The following is an 18,639-nucleotide window of genomic DNA, read 5'->3' on the forward strand; positions in this document are numbered from 1 at the left end:
ACAATCACTAAATACCACTGGACGTGATATCATACAATCACTAAATACTACAGGCAGTGACATCATACAATCACTAAATACTACAGGACGTGACATCATACAATCACTAAATACCACTGGACGTGACATTATACAATCACTAAATAATACTGGACATGACATCATACAATCACTAAATACTACAGGCAGTGACATCATACAATCACTAAATACCACTGGACGTGACGTCATACAATCACTAAATACTACAGGCCGTGACATCATACAATCACTAAATACCACTGGACGTGACATCATACAATCACTAAATACTACTGGACGTGACATCATACAATCACTAAATACTACAGGACCTGACATCATACAATCACTAAATACTACAGGACGTGACATCATACAATCACTAAATACCACAGGACCTGACATCATACAATCACTAAATACCACAGGACCTGACATCATACAATCACTAAATACCACTGGACGTGACATCATACAATCACTAAATACTACAGGACGTGACATCATACAATCACTAAATACTACAGGACGTGACGTCATACAATCACTAAATACTACAGGACGTGACATCATACAATCACTAAATATTACTGGACGGGACATCATACAATCATTAAATACCACAGGACCTGACATCATACAATCACTAAATACTACTGGACGTGGCATCATACAATCACTAAATACTACAGGACCTGACATCATACAATCACTAAATACTACAGGACGTGACATCATACAATCACTAAATACTACAGGACCTGACATCATACAATCACTAAATACTACAGGACGTGACATCATACAATCACTAAATACTACAGGACCTGACATCATACAATCACTAAATACTACAGGACGTGACATCATACAATCACTAAATACTACAGGACATGACATCATACAATCACTAAATACTACAGGACGTGGCATCATACAATCACTAAATACTACAGGACATGACGTCATACAATCACTAAATACTACAGGACCTGACATCATACAATCACTAAATACTACAGGACGTGACATCATACAATCACTAAATACCACAGGACCTGACATCATACAATCACTAAATACCACAGGACCTGACATCATACAATCACTAAATACTACAGGACGTGACATCATACAATCACTAAATACTACAGGACGTGACATCATACAATCACTAAATACCACAGGACGTGGCATCATACAATCACTAAATACCACTGGACGTGACATCATATTATCACTAAATACTACTGGGTGTGACATCATACAATCACTAAATACCACAAGACGTGACATCAAACAATCACTTAATACTACTGGGCGTGACATCATACAATCACTAAATACTACTGGACGTGACATCATACAATCACTAAATACTACTGGACGTGACATCATACAATCACTAAATACTACAGGACGTGACATCATACAATCACTAAATACTACTGGACGTGACATCACACAATCACTAAATACTACAGGACGTGACGTCATACAATCACTAAATACCACAGGACGTGACATCATTCAATCACTAAATACTACAGGACGTGACGTCATACAATCACTAAATACTACTGGACGTGACATCATACAATCACTAAATACCACTGGACGTGACATCATACCATCACTAAGCATTATTAATGTTTGCGCTATAACGGTATATCACTTGACAAATATTAATTGGTGATTGGGTGGCACTGTGGTAACACACTTGCCTCTCACAAAGGTGGCCTGAGTTCGATTCTCAAATCGTGATTGAAAAGTTACGTGTGTACTCCGGTTTCCTCCCACAGTAAGATAAATCGCGCACTTCTAACCGGGCAACGAAGTGATTGACATCGTCGACAGTTGACTAACTTTTTGATGTAGATATCGGCAATGACTCATTCTTTACTTCACTAAACATATCTCAAAAAGTTGAGCTATCGTCGATGTACGAGTTGTTCTATACTCATTGTTTACGTACTTCATTGAGAATTGTTGGGATATACATTGTTGTGGTATTAAATTATCACTTTATTACTTTGGTAGGTTAACTCTACATTACTATGACGACAGCAGGGTTGACATCGTCCTCCAGCTCAAGCGACAGCGGCTATTTAGATGCTGTTGAGAGAGCGGAGGATTTCGACGATGTTTTTGATATTGCCGACAAACTCGGCGTACCTACCGATAACCTGAATGAACTAGGGGAGATTAAAGAAAGAATTGTCATGCATCTGATGCGGGGTCCTGATGGCAGCCCAAAATACTTGGTAAGTTGCCAATCTGGTTTCTTTTTCGTCCAAAGCGTTTCACAATATATCTTATTTTCACTTAACAATGCACACTCCATGGTGGGTAGAAATTTATTATCACAAGTACAGAATATTTTGTTTTATCTGAACGAAAATTTCAGGTTTGATAAGGTTACTCGCCAGTATTATAAACACAACCTTAATATGCGAGCAGCATCAACATATGTATAAGCTCGTGATTACTTTAGCATTGAAGCAAATAAATCAATTTCACTGCTTGAATCTTATAATATATTAAATAAATTCCTACCAAAATATTTCAAACAAAATCACCATATTATATGTACGACTGAAGTAAAGGTAAATTTAGCCTAAAATATTCTATTGCTATTCTACCTGAGCTCATTTTAATATCTGGTGTAAATAATGGAATTATCAGGTTTCGGATTTCTAATTTATTTGCATATACATGTATGACAAATAATATCATCATCGATCTGTCGCTTCGGTATATGACATTGCTAACCTGTGCCGATAAGAAAAAATACCTCTCACGCCGTGCTTTACGTCCACATCCAGTGATAATCCCATGGAACGTAACAGAATTCTCCAACTGAACTAGGGGATTGACTGATTCCAGGACGAATAAATCATTTTCGTAATTTGACCGATCACTCGGCATGAACTCATTACCAGATAAATACTGTACATATACATGTAACATATATCTTACGGCTAGATAATATAGTTTGACATGATTTTGTTGAGATTTTATATAGAATAACTGCAAATGTTCATCATTTAAAACTGAAGCTGAATCTTTCTTCTTCCAGAATTCCAGGTCAATGTCAATTTCTAGTCAGGAGGACAAACACAAACGAGAGAAACTTTTATCTCTTCTGGTAGACCTACAGAAGGCTATGGATAAACATCGAGTGGACGCTACTGGTGAACTGTTAGATGTTAGAGGTACAGATGCCATAGCAGGCTGTCTCAAAACAGAAGGAACTGTCTGTGATCTTAGACAAGAAATGGAGACAAAAATACAGTCACTGAAAGAGGAAGAGTGTAGATTTGTTGTAGCAGGTGAGCATTGGTTGTGTTGATAATCATAGGACAACAGTTTATCATTTGCTATACTGTCCTGTGTGTGGGATTTGAACATCATTCCATGAAATTACTGGCGTACACATGACAAAGGAGACCGCTGCAATGATCTTTACGACGAGTCTCGTTTTAATATTAATTTAGTTTAAGCAGTTCATTGGTCGTTTTATTATCTGACTTATACACATGTTATATACTTGTATCTCGTATAATACTAATAAACCAATATATGTATCTTGATCTTCATTTATTAAACAAAATTATCTAGAATATATATCAATTATAGAAATATGAAATATCGTAAATAGTAAAACACGAAACAGTTTATTGACAAACAGATAACCCAACATGTGAATCAAAGAATGTACATATGTATGGTTTGCTATGTAAAATGCATTTGTATCTTAATTTAAGGTGAAACTAACGCCGGTAAGTCCACGTTGATAAACCTACTCCTCGGAAGCGAGGTCCTACCTACTAACATGCAGTCATGTACGTCAGTCATCACAAAGCTCGTGTACGGAAGTTCCCTGGCAGCAGAAATATGGTACAAAAATGGAACGAATCAAAAGTTTTATGATCTGACGCAGGAGAGTCTTGAGAAAGACATTTGGCCAATAATCTTTGTAAAGGAAGACAAAAGCCAAAGGAGAGAGAGAGAAACGGATGTTCTACATGTGAAATTCGAAGTACCGGCATGCATCTTAAAGGTATCGGAAACAGCACACCGACTGTACAATATATAGAGAACAGAGATATCTTAATCTGTCAACTACACACCGACCGTACAATATATAGAGAACAGATGTCTTATTCTTAATCTGTCAACTATACACCGACTGTACAATATATAGAGAACAGAGATGTCTTAATCTGTCAACTACACACCGACTGTACAATATATAGAGAACAGAGATATCTTAATCTGTCAACTACACACCGACCGTACAATATATAGAGAACAGAGATATCTTAATCTGTCAACTACACACCGACTGTACAATATATAGAGAACAGAGATATCTTAATCTGTCAACTACACACCGACCGTACAATATATAGAGAACAGATGTCTTATTCTTAATCTGTCGATTGAAATAAGTTCAATTACTGAAGACAATATATATTTCATGAAAGAACAATATATCAAATGAATATCAGTAAATCTTTCTGTTGAATTGAAGCTTTGAGTGGAATGCTTGGGAGGGGATAGAAATAGGATTAGGAATATACCCAGATATGTGTACAATAGGAAACTACGTCATCACATAAGTTTTCGTCAACTTAAAAAAAAACCTGAACCAACAAACAAAAAATCCGCTTTTTTTAATGTTACATGACCCACTGGGTATTACAGCCTGATGCACTGGGTGTTATAGGAATATGATGGCAACTGTCTCTTAGCATTGTGTCAATGGGAAAATGTGGAGCAAATGTAAACGTATAATTGTGAAATACGTCATCATGTATACTCTAAGTAATTGCAAACTACATCATGATATGATTGTATGTAATTGTGAACTACGTCATCATGTATAATTCATGTAATTGTGAACTAAGTCCCATATGAAATGTATACTGATAATGTTTCATCTTCTTAAGTGCGGTCTCGTCCTAATAGACAGTCCCGGAATAGGTGAAAACGAGGCAATGGATGGCATCATCGCATCTTACGTCCAGAAAAACTTCGTGATGGGTTTCATCTATGTCATCAAATCTGACAACGCTGGAGGTGTTGACGAAGACCGGGTAAGAACTCTCAAACAATAATACTGATAACGGACAAAATTTCGAAATTATGATTTCATAGCAAAAACATTTTTCTTTTTGGTTCGTAATACTGATGAAATACAACTATCCGATCTATAAGTGACAGTTGTAAAGTAATCGGTAGCCTTGGAAATAAGCAAATGTCCTTCAATAAAGATTTTAATAAGTGTAAAATGTTTTTATCTTACAACAACTGCAAAAAAATATATATAAACTACCTGTATATTAATCATCCTTGCTGGCCCTGATGAAAGCGCGCAAGGGAGGTTAGTGTGTGAGAAAACCGGAGTACCCACATGATCGGGCAGGTGACCCCATACCATTTTACCTATGATCGGGGAATCGAACCCTGGCCGCCTAGGTGAAAGGCAATTGCTCCACCCGACCATCCTATTTTGATAAATGATTGGTTGTTTCTATCTATTAATAGACCAATAAACGAATTTATTTTTACCGATTTGAATAATATGAATGGACATTTATGTGTGTATTCATGTTTATTGCAGCTGTTGACACTTATAAGGGTAATATTAGAAAAGCAGCAGATGCAGTCCGAAGACAAAACTGCTATACCTTTCAATCCCAAAAGTGTGATGTTCGTCTGCAATCGTTGGGACGTCATTCAACACGATCAACAGGATATCGTTTTTAACAATGCTGTGAAGAAACTTTCGAAATGTTGGCCCAATCTAAGCGCCGACCAGATTATCAAATTGTCCACCTATACGGCATTACGAGAGGCCGACATCAACCCAGATTTCATCACAGAAGCCTACCGAAAAATGTTGGAGAACCTAAGGAATATCTACAACATTGCTCTGGACACAAGGATACAAGCCACCTATCAGTAAGTACAGACACCTGTCGAACATTTGTTTACATCTACTTACAATCTACTATAGGTTTTTGTACGAAGACCAAGGAAGCATTTATATGTGACCTGGTGCTGACTACCACAATATCTACACCACCACATTCATTTGCTATAAATCTAAACTTTATCAATTTTACAACAATAGCGAAACAAGTTGCATCAGCTTATATTAATCACGCTTGTTAGCCCGGATGTAAACGCGCGAGGGGTCACACTGTGGGAGGAAACCCGTGGAAAACCCACGTGGTCGGGGCCGGTGACCCCATACCTTTTCACATCCGGTCGGAGAATCGAACCCCGGTCGCCTAGGTGAAAGGCAAGTGTGTCACCATGTGCCACCCAAACATCATTTGTTCCAGTAATTGTGACATACTAAATGATATATATATAATTCAGTAGATTTGATTGGTGAACCTTTATAGACATATATACTGGTATTACCAAACGGGGTATTTTCTGATGAGGGTGTGACATAGCAGGTATAGTAGCCCTATTGTGTGACAATTGAAATATTGTCTCAATTATCTGAAGCAATACAATAGCTCGTAACCTGTAAACTATATTTAAAACTGTAAACCAACATTTTGTCGCATGCGATTAACTTTCGCGTATTCTCCACGGGTGATTAAAAATCGCGAAAATTAATCGCTGCGGAAGAGATCCAATCACATGAACAAAAAGCCTTTTATGACTTTAGATCAAGAAATTAAATCGCTGCGAAAAATTCGTTGGTCATGAAAAATCAAGATTAAGTCGGTCTCGAAGATAAGTTGGTTTACGGTACATAAAATTGGCATCACATTTTTTTCCTTTTTTTTTTTTTTTTTTTTTGAATAATATTGTCAATACTGACTTTATAAACGGAAATATATATATAAACTATTCATCTTGTAGTTAATGACTCTGTTTCTTGTTCAGGTGGGTTGCCAATGTCGTGACCAGGAGTATGTTCCATATCAACGCTATCACTCAAGATATTAACTCATCTGAAGCAGACCTCAATCAGCGGACGAGGACCATAACAAAAAAACTTGAGGCTCTTCAGCAGAAAGCGGAAGGTGTATTTCTACGCCTACGAAAAGAATTAGATGAAATGACTCTCGAAGTGTGTAAAGAATTCAGGGAACGGCTGAAACGTCCAAGCGTCAAAGCAAAATTGTTGAATTGGGAGGTGTGTGAACTCCCTTTACCAGACGGCAAAACTTGGCCAAAGATCAAAGAAAAACTGAATTTCAAATTATCACAACGACTGAGCGATGTTCTGGAGGAATGGAACGAAGAAAACAGCTATATCGTCAAGATTGAGGAGAAAATCTTCAGGGAAGTTCACGAGGAACTCAACATTCTGCAAGATGATTTTAGTGGCATAGAAAAGCAGATGGGCGTATCAGATCTGTCAAAATCTCTTTCGAAATCAATGCAGCAGCAACTTCACGCCGCGACACCGATGGCAAGTATCTTCGGAATGACACATCAAGTAGCGGATGAACAGGCCATGCCATTGAAGGTGATGACACGAGCAGCCAATCCAATGGCGAAATTTCTCCATGGTGTCAAAGTAGCAGACATGATGGATGAATTTAGGTAAAAACCAAATCAAATAAATCCCTATGGAACAAGATATGACAATACAATTTTTGGCTGAAACTGAAGAATATCTTAACTTGTTTATACTTTTGAACCATATTCAAGCTCTCCTTAAAATGTTATACATAATCATCTCTACTCTCTCTTAGTTGTAGGTTGTGTCTAGACGTTACATGTTATCATTGATAAGAAAATGTCCTTAAAATGTTATACATAATCATCTCTACTCTCTCTTAGTTGTAGGTTGTGTCTAGACGTTACATGTTATCATTGATAAGAAAATCTCCTTAAAATGTTATTCATAATCATCTCTACTCTCTCTTAGTTGTAGGTTGTGTCTAGACGTTACATGTTATCATTGATAAGAAAATCTCCTTAAAATGTTATACATAATCATCTCTACTCTCTCTTAGTTGTAGGTTGTGTCTAGACGTTACATGTTATCATTGATAAGAAAATGTCCTTAAAAGGCCAATGTATTTTTAAATCGGACATTTCATTTCAGGAACACGCGCAAAAGAAAAGCGTTCGCCGAGGACCCAATGAGGATTGCATGCAAAAGAGCAGAAAGTACCTGGAAGAAACTAGTTTTGAAGGATGATAGAGATAGCATCTTGAAATCAATAGTTGAGAGTATAATGCAAAGGCCATTCAAGCAGCTATCCAAAATTCAGAAGAACATTCCAGCTCTGATCGATTCCAACAAACAGTCATTAGAACATGCGTTCGTTTGCAGATTAGATGCCATGGAATCGAAAGCTTTGTATCGTCATATACAGAAAGATTTTGAAACTCCGGCGAAGCATATCGGCGACTTTGGCAACGGTTATATAGCTATTACAACATTCAGCAACGAAGAGCTGAAACTACAGGACGAATTCAAGTCTAGCTTGGGGGAAAGCACGAACATCTTTAGGAGTTCTAACGCAGTAGGGGTATCAAACGGCGGAACTTCACTAACAATGAAACGTGTGGAAAGAGGGTTATGGACGGTTCTCCAACCCGGGGAGGTGATCACAAAGAACGGCAAAGAAAAAACTACTATTCGTATGTACATTTCATCGTCCGGAGTAGAGTCGACTTTCAGAGAAGTCGCTCGGATAAAGTAAGATATCAAACGTTTTTGTCAAAATTTAATTCTTCTTTCAATATTTGTTTAATGTGTGGTTTGGTGCTAATGACGTGGTGGCAGTATGTACCATCTCACGTACTCTGATCACTGATAATTCTATTATTTTTCAAAAAGGCATCTTTAGGACATTTGTGTATAATTACCAATTCAAAACAATACTCTTTGTTTTCTATGATTTTTTTTTATAATTTATGTCTTTTAAGAGATAATTTTAACAAAACTACAAAAAAAACATTAATAAATTATTATGTGATTTCGTTAACCGAAAAATGGTTATAAAAACAGATTCACCAACATACAAATAAAAGATGTAACCTCTAAGAAAAATAAAGAAAGCCTCCTACTGTTTTAAATTAAGGTGTTAATTCACAATATTTCCAATTTCAAGGCGACTCAACTGTCCACATATTGCCAAACTACTTGGGATTCACTACTCGGATGCTCCTCCGCCAGTGTCCCTGTTTCTTGGAAATCTTGAAAGTATTAGCTGTGCACGAAAAAGAGACCAGGCTGGCTTTACGGCCGATATACCCAGGATCCTGGAGGAAGTCGCCATAGGGGTGAATTATCTCCATTGTGTTCAAATGGTCCACATGGAACTCAGCGTCAACACCGTGACTGTAAGTATCAGACAAAGGTGCCACTTGTGGTGGAGGAAACGTTCATATTTCCGGAACATCTTATTTATTTTTTATCTGTTTCGTTTTCTTGTTTTGATGCCGGTTATTATGTTATTTGTATCTGAAAGTTTTGCGTTGTTGTAACCGAAACTTCCCCTAATGTGTTTACAAAATCTGTTAGTTATTTCCTCTCTTTGTTAAACATCTCTGTCCGTTCGTTATTGTTGGCGATGGCCATGTGGTAGCACAAGTTTATACAGAATTATATATTTGATTTCATATGACCTCCTGTTAAAAAGGCATTCGTGTTGAATATTTTTACAAAAAGAAGGAAAAGTAAACACATTATGTACCATTTCTTGGAATTGCGTATCAACCTTATTTACTTTTATGTTAAAGGTGGACCAGTATCGGAATGTGAAGTTGACCGGTGGATGTTTCCCTCGACACGCCAAACTTCCACAGAATTTCAGTGATATTCCTGCGGCCGAGTTCATATACATACCATCATTTGTACTGCGTGGCCACAAGTATGTCAATCGGGCGGATATCTACGCATTCGGGCTCCTTATGTATGAAATGATCCGCAATGGCAAGCCTCTCAGATCAAAACATTCCCTCCCGCTGTCAGAATTTAGCAAGATCATGCAACTTGGTCAATGCATTCGTAAAGAAAAAGGGTTCAGTAACCTGAAACCCCATGATCAGGAAATCATTGAGGCTTTGCTGAATATGTCTGTTCCTACAGAGCGTCTCTGTGATACAGTAAAACACTGGCAAAACAGCGCTTCTTCTGTAAATCTCGACGCCCATGATGAGAGAATGGAGAACTACACAATGTTAAGTTGAAAGTAGAGTGTGATAGGCTATTGTGTCATATTCATATCCAAATGATGCACTTTTCATTTACTTTTACATTCTGTGGGAGTACTGTTATTTTGTCAAACGCAACATTTTCCGTTGCATTGACTTTTCAATATGTCTGGAGAAACAGAACAAAAGTTTAAGGTAAATTGAAGTACGGAATTACATCTTTTATATGTATTTAATTGTTTGATATTCTCGGGAAGATAATTCAATTAACAATGATGTTGTTTTCATGCAATATAACGTTCAGCTTGAAAGCATAGTGCACGATTTCAACAACTTCATTTTTCCTTACCGCTCTGAAACTTGGATCAATTGATATAAGAGTGTATTCAAAAACATTTTATTTCATAAATTTAGATTTCTCTTTCTACATTAACCCCAAGTACATTTTTTTACACTTCCCTATCGTGGAATTACTCCAAATTGTACTTGTTACTCATATTCATAGCAGCATTGTCAAGTATGCATAAATGTTGACTAAATTAGTGACACGAAAAAGAAAAAAAATTAGTGACACGAAAAAGAAAAATAATTAGTGACACGAACATTTCGTCCAATTGTTTCGTTGCATGAAATAATTCCTTTTGAAAACTGGCTTCGTTTTTTGCAATAAGGGTGGTGGTGAATCGCCTTTTCAAAGATCGAGACTTAAACATTAGTGACTTAACTATCTAAATCGGCACGCTTATACATTATAGTATTATATATCAAAACAACCACCAGGATTAAAGACAAAACAACCACCAGGATTAAAGACATCATACCTTACTAAACTGAGATCAGTGTGGTCAATTAGCTATACAATATATCTCTAAGTATAGTCCAGCAGAAGTCAACAAAGAAACACTTTGAATCCGTTTTTCCATCACGAACTTGACGGTAGATTACGCCTACACTGTCAAACTGTGTTAATGAGTACCTAAGATGACTGTATGAGGTTAACTCTACCTAACCTAATGAGTATCATGTGGTCGTACTACTTTATCATTTTAGTATCAGGTGATCCGAAATTATTATTATAATATGATGCATATTATATATCATGATATATTTTAATGTAAACATGTTATGTTTGATAGGCTATATCATTTCTATAGAGGAATCATCTATTTAATACAGGAAAATGAATTAATGTTCATGCATACTCAGCAATATCCAGGATTCTTATAGATTTTGTTTGAAACAATGTATTTTATGCCGTCTTACTTTTTGTGTATACATAGCAATTTTATATTGTAGGGAAAGAGCATTGAATAGGTTGTATAATGTTTGCCCAATCCCCTTACTAAGAGAAAGGCAATAAAATATTTTTAAATCAAACCAATTACTAAGATGTATTCTATCTATATTAGACCATGTCTAACCAAGAAATGCTGCATAATTTAAACCTTTATCTTAAGTAGATATTGTCTCTTTATATTGTGCTTGGTAGTTGTATTATTTATCAGATGGTGTGGCTTAACACCCCTTCTTTCAGTATGTCAGCAGAGCTATTAACCATTTCACGCGGATATTGTATGTTGGAAACATCAAAATGGTGTTGAATGTAAATACATTACAATGTATTTGTGTTAAAAAACTGAACTTCCGGGTAATTATATTGATTTGATTAATGAATTTCCGAGTTTTGCATCTTTTCTTATTTACCCTTGGATGGTGTAGAAAAAGATAAATTGATAATTACATAAATACATTTTAACCAACTGATATCAAGTTAAGACTTCCAATATGTCCCCTTGTAGACTCCAGTTAAAGTTTGAATTTGTGAAAATGCATTGTGATATTCAGAAAACACTTTCCAATCATTTTAAACAATAAATTTACAAAGCAGGCTTATGATAAAAAAAATTATATTCTGTTAGGGTTTGTTTTATTTGTAGCTAACGGTAAAAGTTGAATACTACACATCCATGTTCTATAGAATGACTGGTTGTTTGTTTCCAGTTACACGTGTATAAATATTATAGGGGTTACTGCGCTTGTTTAAGTCTTATAAACATATATATCTCAATTACTGCTTAAAACGTCGACTGTTCTTTTTTGAACTCACTGCATTAATTTGGGATGTGCATGTACCGTAAAACACATAACTATTGCCACGCCTGCTTATATAATTTATCGCTTTAACAACGTGATCTGATTGTGTGTGTGTGTGTGTGTGTGTGTGTGTGTGTGTGTGTGTGTGTGTACTTGCTACAATATACAAATGTATGTTTTCAATCGTGTATATTGCCATTTATCCTTACACAGTTCCAAACTCCCCGGATGTGATAAAAATATTCCTTAAACGATCGCAATATACTTACTGTTATACATCTAGAGACAACTACCAAATCAAAATGTCGAGGCTGTGTTCAAATATAGCAGTGCACCATGATGTATTTCAGTTATAAACTACTAACATGTACGCTTCTTAGACGTATTTAACACTGGTGTCCTTTCGAGACAACTTTGAATCAATTAGCTAGAATTCCACAAGTGAAGAATAAAAAAATGTTCCTGATTCCTGCCAATAGGAAACCTGTCTGTTGTTCCGAGGCTATGAGTCAGGTTTATTAGTTATTGCCTTTTTATATACTTTGGGTATTAAGGTTTGTTTTTAGACAAGAATTTTTGTTTTATATCCAAGATGAAAAATAATCAAAATATTTATATAGATTGTATATCAATAATGCTTGTTTTTATTTATAGAAATGATAAATTCTGCAATTTGTTTATTTTTATGTTGTATGATAACATCATCATAAGGGAACGGAAAGATTAAGCTGTCAGTGTGTATATATATACAGTCGTTAGTTTACTGCGGTGACAACGTACTTACAAATAAGAGGTGTTGTGTTTCCTTTTCGCCATGCCAATACAATACAACACATATTCTGTCGGGTATGTTACTACTGTGAGCCTACATGATGTAACACATTCCACAGGTTTGCTTCTTGATATGACACCTCTCGCATAAGTATATCGGTATATTTTGTCCTTGTGTGCTGACGTTGTGGTATATTCTGCTCTCGTGTGAAGTCATCGTGATTTGTTTTGTCCTTTTGAGCTGTCATTGTGGTATGATTTGTCATTGTGAGCTAAAACTGTGGTATTTTGTCATTGTGAGTTGACAATGTGGTATTTTGTCATTGTGAGTTGACAATGTGGTATGATTTGTCATTGTGAGTTGACAATGTGGTATGATTTGTCATTGTGAGTTGACAATGTGGTATGATTTGTCATTGTGAGTTGACAATGTGGTATGATTTGTCATTGTGAGTTGACAATGTGGTATGATTTGTCATTGTGAGCTGACAATGTGGTATTTTGTCATTGTGAGTTGACAATGTGATATTTTGTCATTGTGAGCTGACAGTGTGGCATTTTGTCATTGTGAGTTGACAATGTGGTATTTTGTCATTGTGAGCTGACAATGTGGTATTTTATCCTTGTGAACTTACACCGTGGTTTATTTTATCCTTGTGTGCAGACACCGTGGTTTATTTTATCCTTGTGAGCTGACACTGGGGTATATATTGTACTTGTGAGCCGAAAATGTGATGTGTTTTGTCCTTGTGAGCTGACACTGAGGTTTATTTTGTTCTTGTTTGCTAATACTCTGGTATTACGGTGAATTTAGTCCTTGTGAGCTGAGACTGTTGTATATTTTGTTCTTGTGTGCTAATTCTGTGGTATAAAGGTGAATTTTGTCCTTGTGAGCTATATTTGTCCATATGCGGACCCTGAGATAAATTTTGTCCTTGTGTGCCGACACCTATGCATTTGGTCCTTTATTAACAATGATGTAAATTTGTTAAATTCTGCTTCATTTCTAAATAAAGTTATAAAAAATCTGCAAGTGTCCAGAGATTTATACTATAAGAATTAAAATGTGAAGTTAACAGCATGGTCGATCTTTTAATACAGTATGGTACAGAATAGAATTATATCGGTTTCACTTAAACAGTATGCTGATGCTATGCACGCCATTGTAGGAGAGTGCAGTTTTGTTGGTATGCCACTTCTGTAAAACATATCAATCTGGATCACTAATGCTCTTTCTATTATACTTTAATTGGTAATTTGTATAGTTGTGTTATATCCAGTAAACTTAGTTTTATCTTACTGTAGAACTAGAAGAGGTCAGATATCCATTTTTTAAACATCTTTTGCTTTGTAATTGTACTACAGCTTTGATTGTATTACGATCTTGCTAGATTGAGTTATCGGGGATCAATATTAATACAATATGCATCATGATTATCATTCAAAACAAAACAAGAATACACATTTCTTCCATATTAACCTATCATTAATATTTTAACCGCGAGAATAACTCACAAAATGCGCAAAAATACCACTTCAAAAAATCACTAAAATAGCATTAACATTAGTATTGGAAAACCGCTTACCGAGTCAGGCTATAGATCGACAGATATCGATAGATAAGATCAGACTCTGGGCTTTCCTGTTTTGCTGAAAAAATATTTTTGTTTCGTTTTTTGTTCTTTGGGTTTTTTGTCACGTTGTTGTTGTTTTTGTGTTCGTAGTTTATTAACACTTTAATCTGAATTGTATGATTTTTGAAAGAAACACAAAACAATGAAAATATCCTTGAATCTCTATCTGAAACTTGAGAAGACGAAATAATCACCGAGAAGCGTCAGCTCGGTGTAAGTGATGGCATCGGGCTAATTATATGACTGGTTGTCACGACATTCAGGACTTGTGTAATTGCTAGGGGATGCACCTTCCGCTTTCCCGTGATTCAACATATTTACCTTAGAAAAATCTAATCAGCGGACTGTGACGCAGATATTTTTTTCTGCTCAAGCTGAACTTGTTGTTTGATTAAGATTTCATTTGCCCGTGCATTTCACCAGCTTGCTGTTGCCTGTGTGTTTGGACGCGTGTCTAATCTGATAGTGAAGTTCTTAAAGCTATCAGAAACTTGAATAATTCTAAGGCTTGTGGGCCAGACTTCCTATTAAATGAGTATTTTATTAAAGGAAAAGAGGTACTTTTGCCTTGCTTAGTCCAATTGTTCAATAATATCTTTAAATCTGGTTTTTATCCTTCATCATGGTCATTAGGCAATATTATACCTATCTTCAAGAAAGGTGATAAAAATGATACCAATAATTACAGGGGCATCACACTAGTTAGTTGTTTAGGTAAAATTTTTACATCAATTTTAAATGAGCGCCTAATGAAATTTGATAGTGATTATTCTAAATTAAGTGACGCTCAGTTTGGCTTTAAGAAAAACTTATCTACTGTAGACGCCATTTTTGTTTTACAAACCTTAATAAGTAAAATTTTAAAAAATAGGAAAAGACTATATTGCTGTTTTATTGATTACAAGAAAGCTTTTGATTTTATAAACAGACGAAATTTGTGGTACAAACTTATTAAAGAAGGTGTTGAAGGGAAAATGTTGAATATTATAAGAGCACTTTATAAAAATGTGAAATGTTGTGTCAAATATAATAATAATATGTCCGATTTTTTTAAATGTCAAAATGGGTTATTCCAAGGTGAAATAATGTCACCATTATTGTTCTCCATGTATGTCAACGACTGTGAAATGAATTTCCTAACAGAAGGATGTCCATCTATTGAGTTATATACTATTAACTTGTTTTTAATTATGTATGCTGATGATATGGTTTTAATGGCAGAAACTCCCGAGGGACTGCAAAAAATGTTAGATACTTTATTACTCTACACAAAGAAATGGAACCTTACTGTAAACACTACCAAAACTAAAGTAATGGTTTTCCGAAACGGTGGTAAATTAAGAAAAGAAGAAAAGTGGTTATATGACGGATGTGTATTAGAAACCGTAGATGAATTTAATTATCTGGGGATACAAATGAATTTTAATGGTAAATTTAAGAAAACTCAACAAAAAATTGCTGAACAAGGAAGAAAAGCATTATTTTCAATTTCGGGAGTATCAAAGAAAAATTTTTTTAACGTTGAAACCCAACTACATGTTTTTGATACATACGTCGGTAGTATATTTAACTATGGGGCTGAAATTTGGGGTTTTCATAAAGCACCGGATATAGAGAAAATCCACTTACAGTTTTTAAAAAGATTATTGGGGGTTAAGAAAAGTACTTCTAATTGTATGATTTACCAAGAATTAGGGAGATTACCTTTTGTAATAGTGAGGAAATTTAGAATTTTTAAATATTGGTTGAAATTAAAACAAACCAATAACTGTGTGTTAAATGCTTGTTATCAAGATATGTTAGAAAACGGGAATGAATGGTTGAATGAAGTAAAAGAAGAACTGTATAGATTGGGTGTTGGGTATATATGGCAAAATGGGGATATTTATACAGCTGATTATATTATGAATATTGTTAAATGCAGACTATGTGATATATTTATACAAGAATGTAAAGAAAAAATCAATTCATCTTCCAAGTGTTCACTGTACAAGTTTATTAGTGAAAAGTTCTACTTACAGCCATATTTATCAAAACCAATAGGTACTTCTAATTTAAAAGAAATAACTAGAATTAGATTGTCATCACATAAATTAAATATTGAAATTGGTAGATTTAATAACTTAGAAAGAAATCAAAGAATTTGTTCCTATTGTAACAGTGGAGACATTGAAGATGAATTTCATTTTATTATTAAATGTGTATTTCATTTAGACCTAAGAAAACGTTTTATTAAGAAATATTATTATAATAAACCTAGTATGTACAAATTTATTCAACTTCTAGAAACAGTAAACAAAAAAGATCTTTCAAATTTAGCAAAATATATTAAATACAGTAATAAACAAAGAACAGATTTTTTATTAGTATAAAAAAAAAATGTCCTTCTACACTCTACCTGTTGTACAATGTATGTGTTAGTCCGGTTGTGTGTGAGTGTGTGTATGCGAGTGTGTGGTTTTTGTATTGTATCATTTCTGTACATGTATATATTTGTTGAACCGATGAGCCGTAAGGCTCAAGGAAATAAAGAACTTGAACTTGAATCATCGACAGAGGTTAAATAGTTTTGATGTAGCTGCTGTAACGCCGTATTGAAAAAAATACGTATACAATTTTTATGAAATGATGATAACGAAAATTATCTTCGATATATAAGTGTATTTGCATCATGTTTAAATGAAATATAAGGATTTATAACTTTTGCTGGTGTCGTGCGTGGACGAATTTTATTGTCTATTAGAAAAATCTAAAATGAGGTACCTCTCAATTCATCTGTTTTAACAATTTAACATTCTAAAAAGTAAAAATAAAATTCAGTTAGATAATATCATCTTTATTGCAATTGATTCTTCATTAGAAAATAAAATCTAATGTTTTAACACCATACTTATTAAAAACGTGCCATTTTAAAGATTTTAATAATTTCGTAATCACTTTTTATTCATCACAAGACTTATCTATAATTGAAGAAAGTATCAATAAAAATAGAGGTTACTCTAACGTAAATACTTCCACTAAGTGATTGTAATAAGTAGAAAGTCAACCCTTTTTTTCAGTAAAACTAGGTAAAATATTTCTGCATTAAGGGTTGATGGTTCTAGTGGTACTACCCCGCTCAATTTTACTGGTCTTGTTATTTACGTATAAATGTGCACTGCCTCTCTCATCAGAGGATTATCCACAAGGTAAAGATATAAAACTTCAAAGACAAATTAACGGCATTTCGCCAACTAGATATATAGGAAAAGTTTTCTTAAGACGAACAGGATTGATACGAATTTCTGCTGATAACGAAGTAAATTAAAATCGCGAATTCGGCTAAATCCTATATATTTTGAAACCTTAACACACATTTTGAATATAACGAAATATTTCCTCTGGTCCCATGGAATTCGGTATTACAAAGCAGTATGGTAGCATGGCCAAGAGTATTTATCACCTGACTCTCTGGCTACACCAAGCAATATTAACCAAGGATCTGCTATCAAAGTATTATATTAGACTTAAGCGACCTCTCACTTGTGTGGGGTTTGCTTTAACCTACCCTGAAGCTAGGAAAAATGTTAATTTCTATACACAACGAACGTTTATAAACACGTTAACGTTCGTATAACAAATACATAACGGTCGTTTATACATCGAACGTTTATACACAACGAACGTTTATACACAACGAACGTCTATAAACACCAAATGTTTATATAATAATTTAATTTTGCTTGTAACAAGCATTTTCATTGGCTCAAAAAATTATGTTATCATCTCATAACATAAAAAAAATAAACTGTGACGTCAGCGGAGTAATCGTTGTTCACGGGATTTTGTATTTATCGATGCGTTTTTAAATATCTGGAGCAAAATAAACATGTTAAACTTAATGAAAATGTTTCGTTGTTAATTCAATTATAAGGTTTAACTGTAATATTTTTTTTATGTTATTGAGCAATAACACAAAAAACTGGGGTGT

General features: G+C 34.8%; 1 protein-coding gene across 1 annotated transcript; it reads left to right on the top strand.

Moving 5' to 3' along the window:
- The first annotated feature begins 2,067 nt into the window (after positions 1 to 2,067).
- Positions 2,068 to 14,063, top strand: LOC117330354. Its single transcript, XM_033888571.1, has 9 exons — positions 2,068 to 2,285; positions 3,101 to 3,353; positions 3,789 to 4,084; positions 4,977 to 5,123; positions 5,651 to 5,991; positions 6,937 to 7,602; positions 8,111 to 8,710; positions 9,126 to 9,357; positions 9,757 to 14,063. Exons 1-9 carry the CDS (start codon positions 2,079 to 2,081, stop codon positions 10,204 to 10,206), a joined length of 3,192 nt encoding a protein of 1,063 aa, XP_033744462.1. The 5' UTR covers positions 2,068 to 2,078; the 3' UTR covers positions 10,207 to 14,063.
- Positions 14,064 to 18,639: the final 4,576 nt, after the last annotated feature.

The sequence above is a fragment of the Pecten maximus genome, chromosome 7 (assembly GCF_902652985.1).
Source record: "Pecten maximus chromosome 7, xPecMax1.1, whole genome shotgun sequence".
Taxonomy (NCBI): Eukaryota; Metazoa; Mollusca; class Bivalvia; order Pectinida; family Pectinidae; genus Pecten; species Pecten maximus.